General features: G+C 38.1%; 1 protein-coding gene across 1 annotated transcript in view; it reads right to left on the bottom strand.

The window, feature by feature from the left end:
- The window catches only part of SLC6A11 (solute carrier family 6 member 11), a gene marked incomplete at its 5' end in the record, with an annotated part of 112,431 nt that extends 92,880 nt beyond the window's left edge, over positions 1–19,551 (bottom strand). Inside the window, 4 exons of the mRNA XM_082487736.1 lie at positions 13,348–13,438; positions 14,898–15,038; positions 15,204–15,338; positions 19,332–19,551. Of these exons, the coding sequence (XP_082343862.1) occupies positions 13,348–13,438; positions 14,898–15,038; positions 15,204–15,338; positions 19,332–19,551 (587 nt within the window). The remainder of the gene's footprint in view (positions 1–13,347; positions 13,439–14,897; positions 15,039–15,203; positions 15,339–19,331) is intronic.
- Between the last annotated feature and the right edge of the window lie 6,599 nt (positions 19,552–26,150).

Raw genomic sequence — 26,150 nt, 5'->3', positions numbered from 1 at the left:
ACTCAAAGGTGGAAAAGGAGCAGCTTAGGAGGAACAAAAACTTTTGAAAGAATGATTATTTTAATATTAGTACAGAAACATACAAACAGCCATATTTCAGAGAAGGCTTTACGGCTTGAGTCAATAGTCTCCAGTTTACTGTCTAGACACATTAAAAGTCTCAAAGTAAGGAATAACAGATAAGAGAAGGCGAGTTCACTAAAATTGCATGCTTCCCACCTTTCTTTGAATACAAAGTGGTTTTTCTCCCACAGAGAATTAAAAAAAAAAACAACAAACAAACCAAACAACCAAACAAAAAAACCCGACAGTATTAAACAGCATACAAGATACTGAAGATTTGAGATGGTACTCACCACTGCCTTACATACTCATATGATAACTTTTGATAATGGTACTCACATAACCACCTCACAAAAATCTATGCTGAATGCTATATGATATAAAACTCTACAAAACCAAAAGGCTAGCAGTTTACTTTGTAAACTTCTTGGGATTTTTTACTAAATATATATATTATATATAGGACAAGGTAAAAAGAAAAATTATCCTTCAATAAAATGAACCTAAAAAGGGTCGTCTTGTTAATTCCCTAGTCAATTTATTACTGTACTTATTACTCACATTGTTTTTCAAAGTTTCTCTTTTCTCTAGCATGGTTCATTATCTCTTGACATAAGAAAACATACAGAATGGTAGAATATTGTCTTCGTCAACAAGTATAGCAACATTCTATATACTAGCAATATGAAAGCTGTGAAATGTTTCTCAGTTTTAAAATATAAATCAAACATCCTGTTCTATACTTTACAGGACTCTATATTAAAAGGTAGCTGTCAATTAAAGTAAAGGAGACTTTCTGAGCATCACTGAGTGAGCAACAATCAACAGAACGAATAAAAATTCTTGTTAGAAGAGGACCTACCTGATGTAGGACTTCTTTAACAAAAATGTGTGGGAGACCTCTCCCTTTTACAGGAAGGGAACATATATTTTAACAGGGATAACCCTTGTAATTGTAAGCCCAGAGTATAATAGATACTACATACTACTCTTATACTACATATAATATATACTGCAGTGCCTAAATAAATGTCAAAGTTTAGCAACATGTATGACTCGGGCTGTGTGTTAAATTGGTTCTGATCTTACTTGCATCCATGTTATCATAGAATGGTTTAGGTTGGAAAGGACCTTGAAGATCATCCAGTTCCAACCCCCCTGCCACAGGCAGGGACACCTCTCACCAGACCAGGTTGCCCAAGGCCACATCCAGCCTGGCCTTGAACACCTCCAGGGACGGGGCCTCAACAACTTCTCTGAGCAACTTGTTCCAATCTTGAACCTTAGTAGGAAGGAAGGAGACAAGCTTTCAGAAGGCACACTGCATGACTGGATAGTGCATGAACCATCTTTTGGCTTGCTAACCCACGGAGCTCTGATTATGTGATGATGACATGGGAAAGAATAACATACTGATAATGTTAGTACCATAGAGTGGGCATGCATCTTAGAGAAGGCGAATGCCTTAAAAAGAAAGGATTCTTTTCAGACCATCTTTTTTCCCCTCTAGATTCTAACATTTAGGAAACTAAAAATGGTCTGGTCACATCAGGTTTTTTTTCCAGTGCTGCAGTGTGGTAATCACTGAAACACTTCCAGAACAAGCGTGGATACAACTACAAAGTTGAACAAAGGTAATATCCCAGTGAATTTGTAGCAGATTAAGTTACTAAAAGTATATGTTCTTTGAAATGAACAGAGAGAATACAGGTGCTGAATTCTCACTGGAAGCCAACATAAGCTGACACTTTCAGTTTTCTGAAAGTTGTATATCCAGAACTGACAAAGGATACAGAATCTGTGTACGGTACAAGCATCTCTTTTTAAGGTTTCATGTAAATTCCAAAATAGGAAATATAACATATCTACAGGTTTCTAGAAGTGCTACAAATAATCCTTGCCAGATATTGCTGAATATCCCACTTGTAGTCTCCAACCACCAGTGCTCAATGATCAGAAATATGTATTTCAGCTTTTAGAATATAATCTACAGATCACAGAATTAATAAAATTGGGTATTGTAATAAAATTCTCTCAAACTGTAACAATTCTTTTCTGGAAATCCACTTAATTCCATACTTGTTTGGGTTTTGTTTTTTGTTTTTTTAAGCAGCAGCCAGACAATTCCCTGTGGTCACATTACTGAGAATGCCTCAGCTAGAGCATTATGCACAGCTCTGAAATATTTACCTCTTACAGCCTATTTTCTGTGACCTACACATCAGAATGAATTATTCCTAGTTGAGCCACATTTGCTGCTCCTGTTCAGCTTAGTTCTTTCTTCTTAAAGTCCTGATAGGGTTGAATGTTGCTCCATTCATTATTCATTTTCAGACTTCTTATCAAATTAAAATGTAAGATTAAACATTCCTCAGCAGATTTTTCTCTAAAATTTCTAGTATTGCTTGCAAATAATGGCACCTATTTCTTGTGTCAACTATTGCCTCATTAAAGTCAGTACTGAAGTTACCTGAATGTAATGTAACACTGCTTAGCAGCTACTGTGTACTACTTTTTTTCATTTTTATGTGTATGTGTGTGTGTACATCCATAGGACACAGACAATGATGGGTAAATACAAAACATCCCACTTCTCCTCCCGCCATTCCCGACTTATTCTCCTTCAACAGTTTTTACTGAAGTCATGGCACCTTCTTCTTAACCAAGACCGACAGTTTAATCCTGTCAAATATCTTTTTTGTACTGTTTCACTCACCTCTGCTCTATAATTTCTTAGTACTCGCTTAATATATCCAATGACTCCTTCAGTCTTTTTGCAGTTTTCCCCCTACTCCTCTCTGAAGAATTCGTGCAGTGGCAAAAAAATATTTTTTATTTACTTTCTGGGTGACAAATTAGTTCAGCACGCAGAACCCAGTAGCAGCTGTGAACTGAAAGCACCTAGAAGAAATATATGTAAGCCTGATGGCTCTCAAAATTTGCATTAAGCCTTTTAGACAGTCTGTAGACTTGTACTCTTAACTAAATGTTCGTAAAATGGGAACTACAGACCAGAAAAAAATTGAGAACTATTCCACGATCTTGTAAAATAGTCCTTCATAGTGAACTCTTGGCTACAAAACTCATGTAACAAATGAGTGATGGTAAGCTCTTATCTCTTCCACAAGGAATGAGCCGATATAAACTCATTATCTGACACAAAATTACTCTGTCAACCTATGTCTCATATTTGCTGGCCCTGCACTAAATCCTACTTACAAAAAAACCTAAGAAGTGAAACTGCAAAGGAGCAGGGGCACAAGACAGTAAAGAGCTGATAGGTCAAAAGAGAACAAAGACAACTGCAAGCGTACAAGAACTATTTTGGGAGGTCCCAAGTACTCTGTTTCATAAAATGCCACTCTCCTGTAGCACTCGCAACTAACAGTATGATTCTTAATTAAATAAATTTAGATAAATTCTACTGGCCTGATTTTTCATTTTCAAACTAAAACCAATAGTCAACAGAGTTGAAATCATTAAAAAATAGCTGTGGAAGGGACTTTGGGAGAATATCAGTCATTTCCCTTTCCACACAGAGGACAACTATGCCAACATCTTTGTTTCATGAGCTGCATTGATTGATATTCTGCAACCTTTATAGGAATTCCATAACAATATCTAATGAGTCTTCCTCAGGAAGTCCTCCTGAAACAACAAGTCAATTTTCTTGCTGTCATACAAAAGTATAGCAGAAAACAGTGAAAAATGTACCAAAATTTTTTTTTTCCAGTCTGCATTCACTATATTTTTGCACAGCAAGAAGGTCTCTCCTTTGAGCATTTAATTTGACTAAAAAACCTAAGCAACCACCCTTCCCTGTTAATGCCCTGAATCTACAAATTCATACTTGGGAAATACTCCTAAAAAGTGTCTAAGCTTTTTTTTTTTCTTGTGATGATACTTTTTCAAGAGCTGAAAATAGATGCAGGCTTGTTTAATTGCATGGAACTATTTGCTTTATGCATTACCCATGCTAAGATAGCCAAGAAGTAAATGAACGTGACTGCCGTTTAACATTGTTTTCAGAGTTACTTGGGCATCTCTAAAATCCTTTGCACCAAGGTCCTTAAGATTCTCAATTTTAAGACAGTAAGCAGCTCTAATGGACACATTCTTGGACAGTTGACAATTACAGTCTATTATTTACAAAGTCACATGCATATTTAAAGAATTCCAGAGGTACTGAAAAATACGTCTTGGAAAAGTTACATGGTATTTGCTTGCACATCTAGTCTTGCAAATCCAATGCCTGTGGTAAACTGATGGAGAAAATACTTATTGGGGTGGGCAACCTCGTAGAACATGAACGCAACTTTTCGGCTTGTCCTGTGCAAGACACCTCTCTTCTACAGGGGAGCTACTGAAGTGAACTAACTGGTATAAGGCAGCAATTCCTTTAGTTTTCTAGAAGATTTAAAAGTTTGCTTAGATACAAGTGTAGGAGGATATACTTAATAACTCTTAAAGAAGGGGATGAGCTTACTTTTCTGTTTGCACAAAACCAGGCATAACTGAAAGGAGGCCTTTCAGTAGAGGTCTTCTCTTATATAAGCAAGAACAACAACAACAAAATCTATGAGAAACCAGTTAAAATCCTAGAAAAGCCAGAAGAAACATACCTGGTTGTTTTGGCACGTTTTGCAATTGATGGATTTGGCTAAGCTTGTCACGGCACAACTATGGTTTTGCTATTTTAGACCTTTCACTTTTTTTTTTTTTTTTAATTTCCCTGCAAGCAAACTGTGTTTCTCTCAAATATCTCTTTCCCTACAATATCAAAAAGTACATATATAGATTTACATGTCTTTAAAGACACACTCCTACATTAATAACAATAATTAAAATGCCCTTAATGTTACTGATTCTTAAAAAAAAAAAAAAAAAAAAGCATTCTTCAGCAAAATTGGATAGCTGAGCCAGCAGCCTCTAAAGGGCACAGTCTCTTGAGCATGTCACTCAGCTCCCTGTGCATGCTTTCCAACTATTGGTAGATAATAATATTATTGCCAGAACTTTTAAAATATCCTTTAATTATACAGTTGTAAACAGCTCATATATGATCTTTGCTACAAAATGTAATTTCTGTTTTTGCCAACACTACAGGCAAAAAAAAAAAAATAGGCAAAAAACCCAAAACCTAAAAACCAACCTCTTTCCTATATTTTATTGTAGGAACCACCTGAATGCTACAAATTCCCAAAAGACATTCTAAGTAGTAGATAGTGAAATAAATGCTTTATGAACTATGCCTGACATAACAGTATAATTCTAAATAGGTAGGAAAATAAAAGAAAAAATTTGTTCATGGCACCTTCATAATCAAAGAAAAGTTTATGATTACCTTAAGTACCTACAACTACTGAAGAGTTTGTAACATTTTAAAATTACATTTCCAAAACATAAAGGTGCATCTCCTAACACCCTATTTTTATTAGGACGAAAACCTTCCATTAGAATACTCTGTTTTCAGATACAAATATATTTAATTCAGACTCCTACTGTTTAAACAAAGGTTCTAACAATAATTAGCTTCAAAAATGTTAATGGCACTTTTTGCCTGCATGCAAAACTCAGGCATAGGAAAAAAAAAATTATTGCAATAACCTTACAGCCTTATCATTGAAGCAAAAAAGAAAAGCACTCATTGCCAACAGAATTCATCAGGATACAGATAAAATCTTCCTAGATTCCTCTGTCAAAAACGCTTTAACACTGCATACTTACTAACTTTGCACAATTTGCAGAACATCAGGAAGGAAAACAACACCTGGAGGACTGGGAGTTAAGGAGACTAGAATATATATTGGACTGAGACTGTCTGGACAAGGAGGCCAGTCTTTCTCAAACTAGCAGACAGGCATGAGAGAGGATGAGAACAGTGAGTGGGAGGAAGAGCAATTTGTGATTAACTGGCCAGTGAATCAAGGGAGCAGATGAAAAATGCTTAGGGAGTTAAGACATCCTGAGACTAGATGCAAGTTTGGGGAGCAGACAACTGGCTGGGTAAAACAACAGGGACTAGGTGGCTGGAGGTGGGAAGAGATTTAGAGACAAGTCAGAGGACAGTTTGAACTACCCAAGAAAAGGGACTAGGATGAATTACAATACAAGAAGAGACAGCAAGAGGCAGAATTGGATGTGATCATAGAGTAGGATACTAAAATGGATAGTTGTGTTGGGGATGCCAGCCAGGCACAAGCTGTGGACCAGGGAGTAACAAATCAACTGAGGAGTTAAGATAAGAACTAAGATAGCTCACCAATATTACAGACACATGCTAACATTTAGGTTCCCTCTGAACAGACCTTTGAAATTGTACAGAACTAAGATTAGAAACATAGGGAACGAAGAGTTGATTTTCATAAACAGAGAAAAGAGGCTAGGACAGGGAACAAACAGTCAAAAAAGCTCACCTATCATGCTGGAAACCCACATTCATAGCCCTCCTCTACCCTAAAGCATATGAAGTTTTCTATCAAGAGAACTCCCTAGCTATCAAGCTTCCTGCTATTCTGCAGTAGTTGGATTCAGAAAAAGCTTCCATTCTCTCCTGTTAGTACTGTGTATAAACAATTAAATATTTATTGGCATAAAGACTGGAACTGGATAGTTTAACTATTAACCTATAAAGTATCAGAAGAGTCTCGCCTCAATACTTCTTGTCCTCAAGTATCCTCTTTGATCTAAACCATCTAAACAAGTCCTGAGACAATGGGAGAATGATCCTGCAAACTTCTGGTCAAGACACCCACCTGAGAAGCAAGATGTTAGGATCCCAGTCTATACTCCACAATTATTTAACTTTTATACAAATTAGAGCAAGTTCAAATGAAGATGATAGAATTCCCACCCCATACAGAACACGTTCAATAAAGTGAAACATACATATTCAATTTCTTGGAAGCAAAGTACAATGAAGAGAGACTTCCAAATACTGAGTCATTACAGCAAAGACAACAAAAAGTTACTGCTTTTTTTTTTTTAATAATTCCCTTTTATTTTCCTGCAAGAGCACAAAAAATGTTTTGTTTGGAATAAAATATCAATTGTTTCAATCAAATGTTACAGTGTCTTCAATTAAGTAAATTTTTTTTACCCTCATCTTCGGACAAAACTGACGCGTACATTTTCTTGTTTCTTAATTGCAACAAAATTTGCACAACCATAATGCTAAATAGTATGAAGAAATGTCTTGGGCCTCTCATACTTAGCACTCTTAGTCTCCATGTAGCTCAGATACCCTTCTGTAAAATGGGAACAATTTTACCGTATCAAGATTTTGTGAAGATACATGAACATGTAAATAATCAAGAAAACTATGATTGCAAAGCCACTGACACCATGAGCACCCTAGGAAGCCTTGATTAAATTAATAACTTTGCCAGCAGAGCAGGAACTGAATAATAATGAGAATATGAAACATAAGAAAATTAACAAAGAGAAGAACAACAAAATATTGAATACCTGCACAGTGCTTGCTCCCTATCCAGCCTCCAGCAAGAACGAAGCAGATCTACTGAAAAAAGTATTAGGCAGTTCTTCAACTAAAGATGATCATATTTATAAGTAATATGTGAATTTAAAACTGCACGACGTTACTTCTAGTACTACCCAAATACCTGGCTCTGCACCTTTTAAGGTCATTTTTTCTCCATAGTAAAAACATTATTTACAGAGTTCGAGATAAAAAAAAAAAAACATAGAGGTTCATCTGCCCAGTTTAGGGTAACATTTATCCCTCAATATTAAGAAATCAACTTGGCATTTACACCTATCCCATTTACTTCTTTCAACTGAAACCAGGCAAAGTCAGTGGTTTTGACACAAAACCAGATGTAGAGCTCATGTCACTCCAAACAAAAAGCAATTTTCACATGGCCTTTTATGAACCAAACAGAAACAAGTGACTCTGGCACAACTCTATGTTCTACAAGGCAGGCACAAAGGGCCTAGTTCTGAGAGGTGCTGCAGGTCTCTGGGTACTGAGCACTGCAGGATCAGTCCCAACTTGCTAATGACTTTTCATAGGGTAGTAGGGATTAACCACAATGTGACTTCTGCAGTCATCTGCAGCCTGAATGAAACAGGAAAAACTCCTTTTGACTTTGCAAGGAAAGTGTTTGTGCCTTTTCCTTTTCGCTGAGAACAGGCCCTTTTCTTTTCCCTAGACAAAAAAAATGTTTTTTCTCACTAGGCTTTACTTGGAAATGCTAAGGATGTGTCACCCCCTCCAGAGAACGACAGGCCAACAACCAGACCTTCTTTAACGGAGGACTAAGTTGTTATACAGCCAATAAAAAACTATTGAGGTGGAATCAGCCACAAAACCATGGGTCCTCTGTCTGTCCAGCTCCCTTCCCAGGCACTAGAAACCTCAAATTCCTGACCATGGTGACAGACTGGAGGAGCTGCCAAAAGAATACACAGACATGCTTGCTGCCCCCTATACCTACCAATTTCCTCCCCTAGGAAAGCATACTGAACAACAGAATAGAGTATCTTCTCTCTATTATGTTTCCCAGGCTATAAATATAGCCTCATCCATGGCCACCACTCTCTTTCACGGGGCTGCTTTAACATATCCAAAATGAACAACAGCTCTATAATTACTGCAGCTACCACTATTAACTGTTTAAAGTTTGAACACTAAAAATTCCATGTGCTGTACCTTGAAGTTATAATTATTTTTTCTTAGAAAACCCTTAAGTAAAGCTATATGATTAGGATGAGAGAAACACCATAAACAGCAGTTATCTGGACAGTCTCTTAATGCTGGGCACCAGTATGAAAGGAAAAGTGAAGTTTCAGACTCTTCCCTGTCCTTCAGAACCTAGCATCAGTGAGTTTGAAGAACAAAAAGTGAATTTTGATCGATTCAGTTGCTTACCTGAGAAAACCATTTATGCAGATGCCATGTGAAACTACTCAAGACTGTGGCTTGCAAAGTCTTTTAAGTAAGGTAAGAAATCCTTTAATCTCCTAATTTTTCCCAGAGTTGTCAACTGATACCTGCAGTCAGTGGCAAGTTCTGCTAACTTGACTGAAGTCTTAAAACATGAACAGGGATAGACATTTCTAAACAGGAAAACAAGTACAGAGGCTCCAAACTCCCAGACTTTGCCTACTGCTCCTCCAGCAGGATTAGACCATTTTCACCGTATAGCTACAGGTAAGTATTTATCAACTAAAGGCTCACAAAAATACTTTAAGTTTTGAGGTCCTTGCACCTGCAACGAGATTCTTCTGAGTGTACCAAAAGGAAAACAGCACGTAGCACCTACTGCAGTACTTATCTCTAAAGTCTTCTCTTTTTCTTTAACAGCAAACAATCTATCCAAGACAATACACAGTCCTTCACCCTCTATGTGATCCAGCCAACCAAGCTGGTAGAAAATGTTGAATTATCAGAGGAAGCAAGCCTATACCTGCTAGCGTAGCAAGGAACCTGAGACCTGAGGAAGGGTAACTAACTAGTCTGTACACCAGAAAAGCTTTGTAGTACTGCAAAGTACCCTCTCAGTCATTGCTGCACTTGGGTGAGTGTCTGTTTGACTTCAGCTATAGCTTTAGGAGTAGCCAGGGCCACAGAAGCAATAAAAGCTGGAAATATTTCAGAGAGGCTGAAGTCTTCATTTGCAATCCTCAAACCATTGAGGATTTGGATTTGCTTCCAGTCACAAATAAACAAGGGCTAAGCCTTTTAACGTAGACGATGGAAAAGACCTAGTAGTACTAGTTAAATGAGGAAGGGGGAGGGGGGAGGGAGAAGAAAGAAAAAAAGAAGGGGAAGGGGGAGTCCTTTTTAAAGCCAGAAATAAAGGTATCATTTTGGATCTGGTCTACTCATTTATGTATGCACACACACACACACAACCAAGTCCAATTTGTGCTCCTGCTACTAACCTCTGCTGCTGTTTACATAATGCCAGTCTGTAGTCTGCTGTGTGATACATAGCAACCTGTATATCCCTCACCATTATAACCCTTAGACTGAGAACACTGTGCTGGAAAGAAACATGTAGCACTGCTAAAACATGCCTTTTTGTAGATACCGAGTCTTCCCCAAGCATTTTGGTCTCAGTTTTGTTGTTTGGGTTTGTTTTTTTTTAAATTAAAAAAAGTCTGATGATATTGTGAATAATTTAGAAGACTGTGGTAGTGCGATAAGATTATCAAAGGAAGGACGTAACATAAGCCTGACAGTTTAAAAACACAGAATTCAGTTCTACATGTAAATGAGATCACAGAGTAAGCAAAGAGGATCACTATTTACAATAATCACCACTCTAATTCACAGATTATCTCAAGAGTAGATGGTAACTGAAAAAAAAAAAAAAAAAAAAACACCACCAAAAAAAAACCACAAAACCCAAGCTTTTCTTTCCCCAGATGACCCTTTACACAATAAATTGGCTTTATTTGGCCACAACTTCGAGGAATTTCAATTGCAGACTTGACATTGCAGAGAGCAAAGTGTAAAGGTTTTGAATGGTGTAACTGTTCAGAAGAAACCTAGAGCCTTCCCCTTCCCTTCACAGGCATCAACTTAATCATAAGGAACCTGGTTGTTACTTAAGTGAATTCAGTCCTGTGATTGGTTATTGTAGCAATGAAGATTATCACGCACTATCCACACAGGTTCTCAAAACAGCAATGAGCATCTGCTCTGTGCAGCCTACCCCATCAACTTTCCTTTTACTATTTGTTTCAAAAAGAGTCTTTCAATAAGTTTCTGGTTCCTGACACCAGAGTAAAGGAGTAAAGCAACATCATGCGAACAAGACTTCTGGCTAAGTGAAATAAGATTCCTGGTAACACTTACCTACAGACTATGAGATGACTTGCTGGACAAATTAATTAGTCTAGTAATAGATTTACTTTCCATTAATTACTCTCTGATCTGCACTGCACATCTATACACAAAACTTCTACTGTGCTTTTATGTCTGATACTTAAAACGTATATCTTAATTATAATCTCGTGTTCATTTCAATTAGTTATTTTAATGCAAAATTAGTCCTTATATTTAAAACTCACTCTTCCAGTACTAAACTAGTTTGTCACATCTATTTTGAAGCTGTGCAATGTCATACCTACTTACATTTTCACTAGGAAAAATACCTTCCTCACCAGCCATTTTCAAAGGGTGAAAAGCTATGCAACTTCAGTTTTGCTTGGGCAGAGAAAGTTTAATATATCTTAAGCTATTTTGGGCAGTAAACTGTTAGTATTACAAAAAGTTTGTCCACAACACAGAAAAAAAGTTTCAAATAAATAACAAATTTATTTCTTTACCATCTCTCTTAGTTTTTGTGATTTTAAAAGTTGTGGACTGTGTATTTTCAACTTTGTATACACAAGACCGTAAAACAAGTTAGAGAAAAGGTTAAATCTAATTATCCCTTCTAGTTTCATAATTCCTTCCTAACTCAGCCAAAATAAGGTAGGCAAATATCATAGAATCATAGAATCAGTGAGGTTGGAAGGGACCTTTAAGATCATCAAGTCCAACCGTTAACCTACCCTGATAAAAACACCACCACTTCTAAACCATGTCCTTAAGCATCTCATCTACCCTTTTCTTAAACACCTCCAGGGATGGTGAATCCACCACCTCTCTGGGCAGCTTATTCCAATGTTTAATAACCCTTTCAGTGAAAAAATGCTTCCTAATATCCAATCTAAACCTGCCCTGACATAACTTGAACCCGTTTCCTCTTCTCCCTGGCGACAAGTGATAGGACGAGAGGTGCAACTTGAATCCAAGTTTAGCTACAGAATCTTGTTTAGCTTGAATTTTAGAGAATTCTGAGAAGGGGACATGCTTCAAAAGTATCTGTATGTGCATTAAAATAACACTGACATTAGAATTCAGGCAATCCAAAGATGAGCACTAACAAAACACTCCCACAAACCCTAGAAACATGAGGATATAAAACTTAATCTGTACTCTCTGTATAATTCAACTGAACACTGCCTGCTTCCCTTGATAACTGGAGTTACCATCAACTGCTGAGTTTTGAATATTGTTGAATAAGCAAATAAACACAGTGGGTAAGGAAGGCTAGTTCTGGAGAAAATACTTTGCTCATTTACTCTAACTATGCGAAATCTCAGTTCTAGTTATCCCAAAGAACCATAAGATATTTTTGTTAAAATGATGAAGTCATAGCAAGAGATGCCACCTAAGAAAGCCTTGTTTATTCTGAAACATTAGCTGGGAATTGGGTAGAGTAGGTATATTTTGATGTAACATGTTAGGTGTTCAGATTATTGAAAATTTTAACAGAAATTAAAACAACAATTTTAACCAGACAGCATGGGCATTTTCATGCCTTGTTCAGATTTAATTTGGGGGTTAGGAATTCTTATTTTTAAATAAAATAGTATTTACTGAAGCAACAACTACCACCCATGAGAGCTAAGGTAACTGATGTACCAAGACAAAGAAGTGATGAACATAAAGCAGAGCTTTAAACATACAACCTTGGAATAAGGCTCTATCTTAATAATAAAATTAATGAGATTAGAATGGGCCCTCAAGAAATTTTAGTAACCCAGAATTTTGTAACAGACATTGAACTGTGAGATGACTTAGTGTTAAAAGTAACATCCCATTTCTATGACCGTCTTAAAACACACTGCACCCTGCAAGGAACAAATATGCAACTACACATGCACTAATTAAATATTTATAGTAAGAAAAAATATGGGACATCACAAAAGCAGACCATATTTTGTAAAGATACAATTCTCTTCTATTATTCTAACTAGAAATCAGAATCAAGGAGACACAAGAGTTAAACTCTCCTGTTATTAGAGCTGGATAACTAACACTTACGCAGTCTTTTAAAAATTGAGATACAGAAGCCAAAGTATTAGTTAGCTCAAACAAGTATGAAGATGCAACTCTCAAACTCTTAAGAGAAGCAACATCCTGGAAAAAAAAAAAAAAATTAAAATGAATCCACTTTCTTTCACCTCTGCCTCCTCATTAGTATGGATTTGAGGCTCTTTCCTCCAGCAGCAGGAGCCAAGCTCCCAAGCAAGTGGCACACTTTGTTCTATGTTCTTTCAGGATATGGAATTCCTTTCCTTGTATCCTCTAAAAAAAGAGTTAAAACTCTCATCCTGACTCTTTTTGGCTGTATGAGAAAATTTCCAGCTGAACTCACATCATTAAGTACTATAGGGTTACAAAGTATCTAATCATGTGTAAATGATCAAGATACAGGAAGATAAGGAGTCATCTGATCAAATGTAAGGTTTATATGCACTTACTCCCAGAATTCCATCACTGGAGAAGTGGCATTTTGTAAAGAGACTTGACTGCAGTTGCTCAGATTAAGTTTTTGAAATTCCACACAGTTTTCTATAAAAGAAGAAAAAAAAATGGTTTGCTATATTGACACGTAAGCACATTTTTTTCTTGTGCATCTTCTAGTTTATGCATCTTGTAAAGCCACCATTCTATAATACATTTTCTCTTTGTGGTTAAAGAATTTCTAGGTACACTACAATGCCACAGCTGCTACTTCTGCAACACTGATCACCAGATCACAAGTATACCCCAGAAAATTATCCATGCAGTATGCTACATTGTCCTATAACACTTTCCAAAAGCACAGTTGCAATGGCAAGGGCCAATAAAACATCTGAGGCAAAAGAAAGATGCTTTGAGAAACTGAGGCAGCTGGCTGGGAATTACAACATGCTCCTACTCCAGCTGCTGGTTCAATGGCTAATGGTAACAACTGGCTTACGAAACACTGCCAGCAACAAGTTTCCACTTTGCCTTAATATGGCAAGTGAAAAGTCACTCTGGCTTATTACTATTATTTCTAATACAGAGAAAGGAGATCAAAGCAGCTTGGCATTGCTGAGCTGACACTTAGTGTTTGAACAGTGATCAACATTGGCTAAGCTCCTTTGCAGGGTTGCCAAAATTGACACTAAAGCCTTCCACATCTATTGTGCCCAAGACTGGTTTCCCTAACATAAAGCTATCTGAAATTTTGCAGTTTAGGTTAGGTGTGCCCAAAGAACATAATAATGACCAATTAATAAACACCATTAAAGACAGTACAATTGGTATATGATTTGAAATCGGAAAGTAATATAAGGAATAAATGCAAAAACTTCAGGAACATGGAAATAAGGGCATTGGTATGTATTCCTCCCCATAGATGTTTGTGATCTTCAAATGCAGTAAGTAGAGCATTAAAAGTACCAATGAGAGGGCAGATGAAGAGCCCTATACTGCAAATCCGTATGAATGCACACCTCACCTTTCATGTAAGAGGCTACTTTGCACGCAGTAAGAATTATTTATGTGACTAAATTTTCGGAAGTAGCTTGATGAACATTATCCCTCAACATCTGGCATTAAAAAGAGAGAATCCAAAGTTCCATATTTAATATTTTCCTCTCCATTTAAATTCATCCTGATTTCATTAGAGTGAAAGAGCAAGACTGTAACCTGTCATCAGCTCTTCAGTAGAATTCATTTACTGTATTCAGGGAGAATAGATATGATTGCAAACGAGAGTCTTGGGATTTAGCCAGAATATCTTACAGAATTAACAAAATCCAAAGTCATCTTCTGCTGTCTGACATTATATTCTGCAGGAAAAAATGCTTATACATTGACCTAAACCAAAAAGGTATGAGTAAGTCCTCATTCCAGGATTCCTTTATCATGGTATAAGCATGATGTGATTGGCCCATTTCCCCAGACTTTTCTACCAGAATAGTTTTGTTCCTGACATTTTAATAAATTAATCAATTACTTGGAAGTATTTGTATAGCAGTAATCTCTACTAAGGTCATACCTGTATTCCATTCGTGCCCACAGGTAGCCCAAGGAAGCTCTGTAGTAAAGCAGTTAAACAAATAGAAGATAGCCCATGCTAAAATGATGATGTAATATACATTTAGATGTGCCTCTATAACCTGGGTAGCATATCCAATACCTAGACAAAAAAAAAGTGAGACACAATAGAAAACTTTTACTTTTCAGGTAGTTAAAAAACAAATGCTTACTGCTTTATGTATATCCTAACTTGAATTTTGACAGAATTTATTTTACTTCAAATTTAATGCATTATTTTGCAGTAAAACACAGAACTGTTTGTTACCTTCAAATAGAGGGCAAACTTTCCTCCAGCATGTAATGCCTCCTTCACTAGTAAACTGTCCCAAGGCCGTCTCCAAGAAAAATACTGGTATTCCACAGCAAATAAAAAAAACCACATACGGGATGAGGAAAGCACCTACAAGCAAACATTGAGGGGGTACTGGTTATAATGGATACAGCTCCTTGACAGCACAGTGTGAAATTAATTTTCTTAATAAAGAATCACCTATTAGCCACCTCTCAGGCATCACGCTGAAAGTGCAGAAAGAGTTTACTCCTGGCCCCACTTTTTTTATCAAAAAAGTTAACCTGTAAGCCAATGTCATGGACTAAAAAAGACCAGAACAAAGTTCCTCAGTATAGTCTAAATTCTGCTCATGAGTCTCTCAAATGCAGCAAAGAGCACAGTCTTGCTCATTCACACAGTTCTGCTCTGATCATCACAAAGTCAGTCTACACTATCTTGTCTTCCTTGCTTTTCTCAGGAAAGCAGAGATGAACAAGTGTTACGGAAACTAAATCCAAGAAGTCCTTTATGTTATTTGGATGAGCCTGATGATAAGGATCATGAAAGGGAACTGATGATATATGCTTCAGAACTACTTACAAGAACAGGAAAGCAGGGCTTGTCCTTATCAGCTAGAAATATTAATGTGAAATCGTAGGAAAATAACAAAGCATCAACATTTTTGTTAGATGCTAACAGTAAACTACAGCATAGGTAATTAGTAGTACAATTCAATGCTGAAGCATTGTATACAACAACAACAAAAAATTATATCTTATCTATTAGCACAGAGCAGAACTCTATTATTTAATGATTGATCACGTTATTAGGTACAGCACCTAAAGAACATGGCTGTGAAGTATGTCGAAGCAAAGAAATCGGAGAAGAGAGAGATACATATATTAGACATAACGTCACTTGCCAATAACGTAGATTTTAAGCATTCCATTTAGAACTGAACCTAAATAATAAGGAATAGTAAGGAATAAGATACAGCTTTTTGACTGCGTAGAGAATCTGTTAACATATACGGCATAAAGAATTTTCTTCCTCATTCCCCAAGTACTCGGATTTTCTGATGAGTCAAAGGATGAGGTGGAAAGCAAACAACTATATTGGTTTAGACTGAAACAAGGAAAGAAGGAAACAAATACTGAGAAGAAAGCACAAAATAACTGATTCTGCCATTTTTGCTTACACCAAGAAAGTTTTACTGATTTAACCAGGCAGACTAGCATAACAAAGTACTGCACATACTAATTTATCTGAAGTTGTAGGAAAATTACAAAGTGCTAACTGTCTAATTAAGTTATGATGATAAAGATTAGTAGAACATACATAATGTGTTGTATCCAGGCCTCACAACCTACTTGCTCCCAGACTAATAATCCCACAACACTAACTTCATTTAAAGTTCCTATTAAATGATGTAAGCATCCCATCATTCACTCCATTTCAAATCAACAGAAGGTATGCTAAACACAAAAGTTTTGGTGGATGCAGTTTTTCCTAGGAAGATGCGTTTTACAGTGCTGTGCATCATTGCAAACATTGATCAGTTCTGTAGAGAACTAGCAATAGCAGCATTTCTTCCTTCAGTGAAAGTCCTGAAGATCAATTTGATCATTAATGAACAGCATCTTAATAGCTACCCCTCTAATACTAAATCTGTGTCAGAATATTAACTATGAGCAAAATGTTTCTGAATACACTTCAGGAATATTTCTACAACTACAAGGCAATGAGGCATCCCATTCATGATCTAAAAAAAAAAAAACAAAAAAAAAAACAACACACCAAAACCCAAACACCACAACACACCCACAACCTGCAACAATTGTTATGTTTTAGTCACTTTGATTAGAAAGTTGAGACAACTAAATACAGCTGATTTGACTCGCAGTTTCTTTCTTCAGACCCAGCACATCAAGAGAGATCTCTTAATGGGTAGACTCCTCCCTCAACCAGAGAATTTGCCTATAGTTGAATCTCGGCTACACCTCAAGCACTACATGTGGATTTCACAAAGAATGGAATCCTTACATCTAAAACATGGTTTCTCTGTATGATTTATCCTTATAGGCTGGGTGAACTGCAGTATCAAGTCCAGCTCGGCCCACTCATACACACAATCACAGCAAGCTTAACATGGCAACTTGTTGAAATGGGAAAAACAGAGTCAAAGCTAATGCTTCCAACACTGTTCTACAACAGGTATACATCATGAAAATTAAGGTCATCACATTTCCCAGCTTGCAAACAGATCATATTCCAATAAATACCTAAACATGCAAAGAAACTAATTTTCCTAAAAAAAACCCTCAATATCCATAAGAACAAATTAAATTTCTAGAAGCTTATGCCTACACCACCTGTTATGACTCGGAGTAAGTACCAAAGAGAGGTCAGACCTCACAAGTTTCATACGACTGCTTCTAGATTCATTCTGTATCTACCAAATTATTTCAGAACTAGCTCATATATCTTACCATTGTCTCCACTTACCACACACTAAGTAGTTTTCAGTATTTACATCTGATGCATCAAACAAGTCCAACTCTGGTCTAATTCCAGCAGGGTATTCCAGAGAGTTACAAAAACACAGGTCATAGACCAAGTCCTCATTGAATAACACTGAAGTCAATGGCAAATTTCCCATGGTGACAGGACATGACCAGTTAAACCACACACATTAACTCTATTCTTAAAGAATACAATGGTGATTAAGTACAATATTTCAGTAATTACTTTTTCCACCAAATCACCCCAAAACATGGTTAGAGATTTTGTTCTACCTAATGTTATACTCTTAAAAATGATAACATCACACTTTGACAAGCTAGCATATGCATACAAATGGGTATAGAAAGGTCATTGTGTAAACAAGATCTTCATTATATACCCCCCAAAAATTTCTATCTTTTCCTCTGTGAAAATTTCTCTGGGAAAACTTTGTCAACCAAGAAACTGTTTTGCATATTATACCCAGCATATTAATATTTGCATACCAACGGCAGCACTTCGTAGCATTATTCTGAAAACAGGTGAATTCTTGTTATCTTAGTTTTGCCAAAGTACAGATATACAAAGAAAGGAGCTGCAAACCATAAAAACATCCTCCACAGTAGCATTAGCCTTATAGACACAGCAGACAAAATGGGCCAAAACCATCCCTGAGTTCAGACAACCGTGCCTAGTTTTGGAGGGACAAGGGAAAGAAACTTGGCACAGCATTGTTCGCAAATAAACCTGTTAAAGAACAGATCTTTGCATATCAGCCACTTGAACATACTACTTTTCTGCCAGCCTCTCTGCTAACACTAACATTGATTCAGGCCCTAAGTGGGGAGAATGTTGAATCCAGTCCACAGAATTCGAAACTAAATTTTTAATTTACTTTTCTTTCCTTTGCAAGTCACAGCTGACATGCTTATTCTTAACTGCCACAAATCTTACATGGTTTATACTTAACTATAACCAATACATGCTACATGTTATACTTTTGTAGAAGTTAAGTCTGTTCTTTTCTTTCTCAAATAACATTCTTATTCTAAATTTTATAGGGTTTGCTCTCTTTGAGTAACACGCAGCAGTGACTTGGGAAGTAACAAGAGGGGAAAAAACAAAAAAGTATAGTTGATATAAAGAAATTTTCATATGACAAATTAAAAAAACTCATCTTCTTAGCATTATCAAAAACAATATTTGTGCTCTCCAAAGTATACTGTTGTGAAAAATAAACCGCTACATTCTTTTCTATGTCAGCCAAACTTATTTAAGTATGCTTGGGTCTTTATTCATATGCAGAAGAAAAAACACAGTATACAACCATAACAGAACACTTGCTTCTTCTGCATTAAAAATCTTATAGAAAAAAATATTTCCATTTACTAACACAAAAGAAACTTGTGGAAGTAAACCACACAATATTTGTGGAGAAGGACAGAGAAGCGCAGCTATTTTTTCTTAGTTGTCAGATGCTTGATACTTCCCTATCAACAGATACACTGAAATCCCAAATACCTATCTCTTAGTAGTGCAAGAAATCACTGTAAAGCATTCTCAGCTGTTTATTTCCCAGATTTATGGTGAGCTGTAAATCAATATATGATGCCATCTTACCTCCTCCATTCTTGTAGCAAAGATATGGGAATCTCCATACATTTCCCAACCCAATAATCTCCCCTGCCACAGAAAGCACAAATTCAACCTTATTGTTCCAGTGACCTCTTTCATGAACTTTCTTATCGTTGCTGTGGACGAGGTTGGTACTTGAGGCTTCCGGGTCCAAAACATCTTCTGGCTTGCCATTAATTATAGGAATAGTTTTTTCAGCTGTCATGACTGTTCAGCCTAGGAGAGAACAAAAGAAAAACATACAGATGTTTTAAGTCACTCATTAGTAATAACCTTCAATGACAGAAGAAGTCCCTCAGCATATCATTGGCTTCTTATTACCTACATAAACTTACAGGTGAAAGTGAAGGAGGCAACTCTGTAAGGCTGGAAAAGTTGTAAAGAAGGAAAAAAGGAAGGGGGGTGGGGGAGAAGCTTATGTATAATGGAAGGGAAGATTTCCAAGTTGAGACAGGCAACTTAGTAGTATGACATTGTTTTAAGGCACAGATAGTGAAGCCCTTCAAAAATCCCTCAATCCCTCCCCAAGCAAGGATCCCAGTTTCACTAACCTACCAGAGGACACTGATCTGCTGCACCTTCCAGGCGCACAATTGAGAGCAGAAGAAGAAAGGGATGTGGTGAAGGGGGCCTGAATGGTTCTGGCCTGCCTGGAGGAGTAAGGGAGCTCCCAGACTACTCACCCAGGGCTCTGCCTGTGCCTGCGCGGCTGGGAGAGGGACAGGGTCTCTAGCTCAGTGCTAGACCTCCGCGGGCTGCCGCTCTTCGCTCTGTTGCACAGGCGACACGGGGCAGGGCAGCCGCCGGCGCCCAGCGGCAGAGGCGGGGATAACGCGGACAGCGTTAGGATACCGAGGAGCCGGGAAGCCCCGTCCTGTTCTGCGGCTGCTGCCCGGCCGGCCGACGGGAATAGGATGCTCCCCGCGCTCTGGAGCCGGAATCTGCAAATGCTCAGCCTTCCCCGGAGCGATGGTATAACACCCGCCTCCCCCCTCCGCCCACCTCAGGCTGTCCCGCCAGCTCCCCCCTCCTCCTCTTCCTCCTCCTCCTCCACCCAGCACCACCACCCGAAGCATCCCCAGCCCCTCGCTCCCCCGCCCCGCGCAAAAACAACCAGGGCCGAGCACCGGGCGGTACCCAAACCCTGCTCCCCTGCACACCTCCCCCCGGCTCCCCCCGCTACGCGGAGAGGCGACCTGCATGCGGCCCGCGGAGGGCCCGCAGCAGCGGCTCGCTGCGCACCTGCCGGCTGCCTTGCTGCAGTGCCCGCCGCGGCGGCGAGAGCTCGGGCCCGCCACCGCCCCGGCCGCCGGCTCCCCCGCGCCTGCCGATTGCGGCGGGGGGGCTATGGTTGGAGTTCAGGCCCAGCGAGTTAAAATAAATAAATAAATAAATAAATAAATAAATTAAAAAAAGAACCCGCCGTAAAACAGAAAAACAGATGACATTAACTTCAGTTGGAAAGGGGCGGGGAGGAAGAGAGGGGAGCGGGATTAAAAAAAAAAAAAAATAAAAGATGTGGGGGGAACATTTGGAAAGTGTGGAAACAATGTGGGCGCTTTGGAGTTACACTGGGAAAAATGTAGAAATGGCCCACGTGGACATTTCTAGCCGGGGTTTTGCTTAAAATTCAACCAAATGAGTGTAAAATAGGAATAGCAAGAATAGGAAAAGAGAATATAAACTGTTATGTTTCAGGTTGAATGAAATAAAGACATTTTTCCCATTTAATTCCCCCCCTCCCCCTTTTTTTTGGTAGGTCAGTTATTTCCATGCCATGTTTCTCAACCCAAATTAAATAACTCTTCCATTATTCATCTCTGCAGCTTCTCCCTGGCAAATGGCAAGACCCAACCCAGGCTTTAGCTTCAAATCTTCCCCGAGATCCAACCTCTCAGTTGCAGCTACAATCATCAACGTTTTGCTCTGAAACTACAGGAGATGCACCTTAGAACACTTTTAAGTCCTGGATTACATTTAAGCATGCCAGAAGATGCTGTCCCAGACACAGTGTGCTCTTCCATGGGAATTCTCTCCCTCTTGTCCTCCAGCTCCCTGAACTTTTCATAGTGCCAGGAAAACTGTTATCCAGCACTTACTGAACACAGTGGAAAGATGCCCATGGATAATCCTTCGTTTCAGTGGCCAGTCTGGCCCAAACCACAACAGACAGATTTTATATTAACTTTAGCTGACTTTGGAACCTAGAGCCTGATCATACCCTGCTTATACACTTACCTTCAGCGTGTTTACACATAGAAGCTCCTACTGTGGTTAAAATTTTTTTAAAATTTTTTAAATTTTTAAATTATGCATGCCACAAGAGTGGGTGTTGGGGCCTCACCCTACATACTCTGTTGACTATATAAACAGGTGCAGGATGAGGCCCTTTCTTTTCTGATTGATACCAACATATACAGCACTAATCAAACCTATGCTGTGAAGGAAAAAACTGCCAGTGGTAAAACTATGATAGAACTGCAGATTTCCAATTTTTTTTTTTCCCCCCACACATATCACCACAGTTGGGTTTGGTTTTGGGTGGTCTTTTTGTGTTTTACTTCTGTTTTGTTTCTAATGCAGCTGGTATTCATTAACTGAGGATGGAATAGATCCATTTTTCTCAACCTGGCTTTGTACAAACCAAACTCAACTTGGAGGGGTTTTTGTTTTAGTCCTCCCCCCCCCCCCCATCTAGTTTTCAGCAGGGATCAAAACAGGCATTGTTTTTCTGTACTCCAGCCAGGCTGAGCAGGCTCAACAGGATGCACTTAAACATCAAAGCTGAAACGGAATTCTCATTTCATTCCTGAAAGTAATTCTAAAAATGGAGGGAAGCTAAGGGACAGTAAACATTTGACTGATGATTCAATACATGGGAGAGACCAGTCTTCTTCAAATAGACCAATGATACCAAATTGAAGGGGCCTGCTCCAAGAACAGTCCGTAGGATGACTGGCAGATGCAAGAAGTGTTTGATCGCTGCTGGTTTGTTCGGTATTTGAAATGATTAATTCCTAGTGACAAGTATTTTATCCACTGCTCTATTCTTGCACTGATTCTCATTCAGTCTCCTACCAAATGAAGGGTTTACAAAGGTAATTGCTAGCTGCTAATCTTTGTCAATACTTTACTGAAATACAGCACAGTGTTTGCAACATAAAACTTCCCAAATTTTAAAACAGGTTGATAACATTGTTTTGTTTTTGTTTTTTTTTTTAAATCTGGTGGAACGTCCTCTGTTGCAATGAAAAAAAAATCTCTGGTTTGTAGGTTACACTAGGTTAGTGCATGAACTGAGATGTTCCTCATGCTCCTCATCACGAATTCATGCCTGCTTCTGAGAGTCTGTTGGGAGACCTGCACATGAAATGCAATCAGAGCTGAACTCTGTGACTGGGATGAGAGCAAACCTTGCAACGTGGCTGTACTGTAATACAAGATTCTGATAGTTACCGATATCAGAAGACTGTTACTAGTAAAACCAATATCTGCTACTAAAACATTAGTTAATTAAAACATTAGTACATACTCTGTAGAAGGGCTCACAGCATCATACATCAAGTAATCTAGTTACATCCAACCAGATTTCTTCTGCATTGTCTACTTCATTCCTGATAATGTAGCATCAATTCTGCAGAAGCATTTCAAATTGTTGCCTACAACCCACTCATCAGAAGTAAGTTTCCTGGCCATTCCTCTTGAGTCCCATATTAAAAAGATGTGACCTAATGAAGGAATTCAGGTTCTGCCTTATTCAGATTTATCTCCACGGTCCCAAGGAAACCATTAAAACTCTGTAGAAAGCAGACAGGGGTGGGAGTGGAAACCAGATGTTTCTGTTAGCAAAAGGAAGGTGCTGTGAAGTACCAAGTGTTCTAAAATACATTTATTTAGATTTATAAACCAAAATTAATAAAGATGAGGAATTGATATATAGAGCAACTTGAAAAAAAGAACCTCCAAAAAACCTCCAAAAGCCATAGTCCCACAGAATCCTGCCAGGATGCTGACACATATAGCCCAGATGCACCAAGGAATACCCACTGTACCCAAGCTTCTTTGGTTACTGACAGAACTCGCATTCAGCCTATTTTTCCATTTATTCTGTTCTGGGACTTCTACCTGTTCCATACTTTTGGGAAAAAATCCACAGAATGTTAAGACATACCAACACATGTGGAGGATTAGCTCTTTTGCTTTTTTTCCTCTCATTAGTGCCCAACCCCTACACAATTCTGAATGCACGTGAAGAAAACTGCATGATACAGTTGAACATTTTCCTTCTTATGCTTTGGATGTATAACTTTTCTTGAAAATCAGGATGTTTTGCTTATTCTGCACTTTGGATCCTTGTTAGGATGCCATTTCTGTAACACTACAGTTGGACAAGAGGGAAGTCTCTGCTACACTGTGTTATCTTTTGGCCCACATATCACAGAATCATCAGAGTTGGAAGGGACCTCTAGAGATCATCTAGTCCAACTCCCCTGCTAAAGCAGCATTGCCTAGAGCACATTACTCAGGACTGCCTCCAGATTTTTGCATTTTCCTGAATAAACAAAACACACACACAAAGATAAAATAAATAGTTGTCCAAAAAAGAATTCTCACTAGGATTAAAGCTACTATGAACAGAGCCAATTTCACAATAGAGCGATCAATGCAACGTTCATGCGAGTTTGACATAAGCAAAAGTCACGTCATATAGCTGTGGAAATGAAAAGGCTTGGACTTGGCTCCATTAAACCTTCTCCTTATTAAACCACAGTAACTGTTGATTTCTGTGTTGTTTAACTAATATAGAGCCCTGTGTCAATATCATTGAAGGGAGGAGGGAAAAACAATCCTCTCCAGATTTAAAAGTTTTAGTCTAGATTTGATAGAAGCAAAATCTGCACAAGGCTTATGTAAAGATTTCACAAAGTCAGGATCTTCATGGGTAAATAACTACACAAAAGAGAAGAAATACAATAAGAATTTCATTAGTGATAGTGATCTGACACGGTATTTTGGATCAAAAGCCTAAGATCATGAAGCAATCTGGGAAGAAAGACACCTTTAGCTATGCTATTACAGACTAAAGTAATACTAAACTAAAGGCAGACTAAAGGCAGCAATAGGCTGCCTGATTTGTGCCTAATCAGTTTTCTGCAATGGGAAAAAAAAGATTCATTTGTTGCACATAACAACTTTAAGTTAAGCAACAACTGAATGTTGGTCTTCTATTTAGAAAGGCTTAACATCTATCATTGGAGATCTCTCAAATTTATTGCCCATGTTAAGATGCTGAATTCAGAGTTCAAGAGAGCTGTGAAAACTGCTTTTTCCATCTATTGATGTTGCCCTTTGGGGGCCTTCTCTCGTCTTTCGCTGTCAGTTTGAGACCCATATTTTCTTTTAGACATACTTTATCTTCCAGACCATCTTATCTTCTAAACAGGAGCGGGTGATATGTTCCACAATATGGGTTTTCTGCTACAGAATTATGCTAACATGTCTTCATCTTTGGATCACCTCTGAGGCACCTTGGTGTGAAAGGGTTAACTTCAGTTCCCTTACAGGGTTCCTCTCAGTGCTTTGTGTCAGACAGACTTTTCTGACAGTTATTTGGTGACTGCTTGTATTTTAACATACGACAAAGGTGATCTAATGTCTCGTGAAAAAGGTGGTATACATCATAGGTTCCTCATGTTGCCTCCCACACATAAGCACAATTCCCATTGTATTTTATGGAGATACTCTCTGCTAGTGTGGCTAATAGTATCTTGAGCTTCCTAAATATGAGTTTTACAGACAGACAGCACTTGGAGGGAACATCCAATAGTGAGGCTTATACACAACTTCCAAAAGTTAGCAGTCATCTATCCAAATTGAACAGAGACCCTTTATATGTTGTGTCAAAGTCATATCTGCTGACTCAGTTAACAAAAGCATGTTTTCACTTTTGCTAGCGCCTAGAGCAGCAAGAAAATAAACAATAAGCAAGAAGTTATTTTTATGAAAAAAGCATCCTCATGCTTCTGACTGTAAACCTTGAGGCACTGTACTTCTGAATAAGACAACAGGAAGTATATTTTTACACATTGACAAAAAATAACCACCCTCCAGTAGTTTAGCAAATGTATGCAGCCAAAGGTGCCCAACAAGACATAGATGAAGAGTCAAATGCACTAGTTTTTGTGAAGAGCAGAGAATACCTATCCATATAAATGACAGCACTAAAGGAGAAGATGCCTATGGAATGATGTTTTAATGTGACTTACAAGTGAGACCAAATAAAAGAAATGCCAGACAGTTACTTCAGAATATTAGATACATAACACCACAACTGCCTTACCACTAGCAGTTACTAGTAAAATCATTCTTCCAGATCCAAAACTGAACTTGCAGTCTTCATGTAGCTATGCATAACCCCAGTATGCCAAACTCATACTTACTGAGAGGTGCTACAACTTGGAAAAGGAATGAACTCTGAGGAAAGTTGGTGCTCAGATCCTCTGGGCATATTTTCAACTATATTAAGACTTCAGAATTTGTATTATTAAAGGTACACAGTAAGTATTAAAATAAAGGTAGAACTGAATTCAGATTATAGGTGCCCTTTGCAGGTACCTAAAGTCCTTTATCTTATCCCAGACATTCTTTCTTGCTGTAGAAGAAAAAGTAGGGTAAGGAGTTGCTTTGTGCACTGTATGCTCCCAGTTAACGTGGGGATACTGTTAGGATTTACCAAGTTCAAAGAATTTAACAACTCTACACCTCAGGTGGGAAAAAAAATCAACCTGATAGGAAGCTGGATCT

Source organism: Vanellus vanellus (assembly GCF_965231255.1).
Source record: "Vanellus vanellus genome assembly, chromosome: 9".
NCBI lineage: Eukaryota > Metazoa > Chordata > Aves > Charadriiformes > Charadriidae > Vanellus > Vanellus vanellus.
The sequence above is the reverse complement of the archived record's forward strand: the minus strand, read 5'-3'. Positions and strand labels throughout refer to the sequence as shown.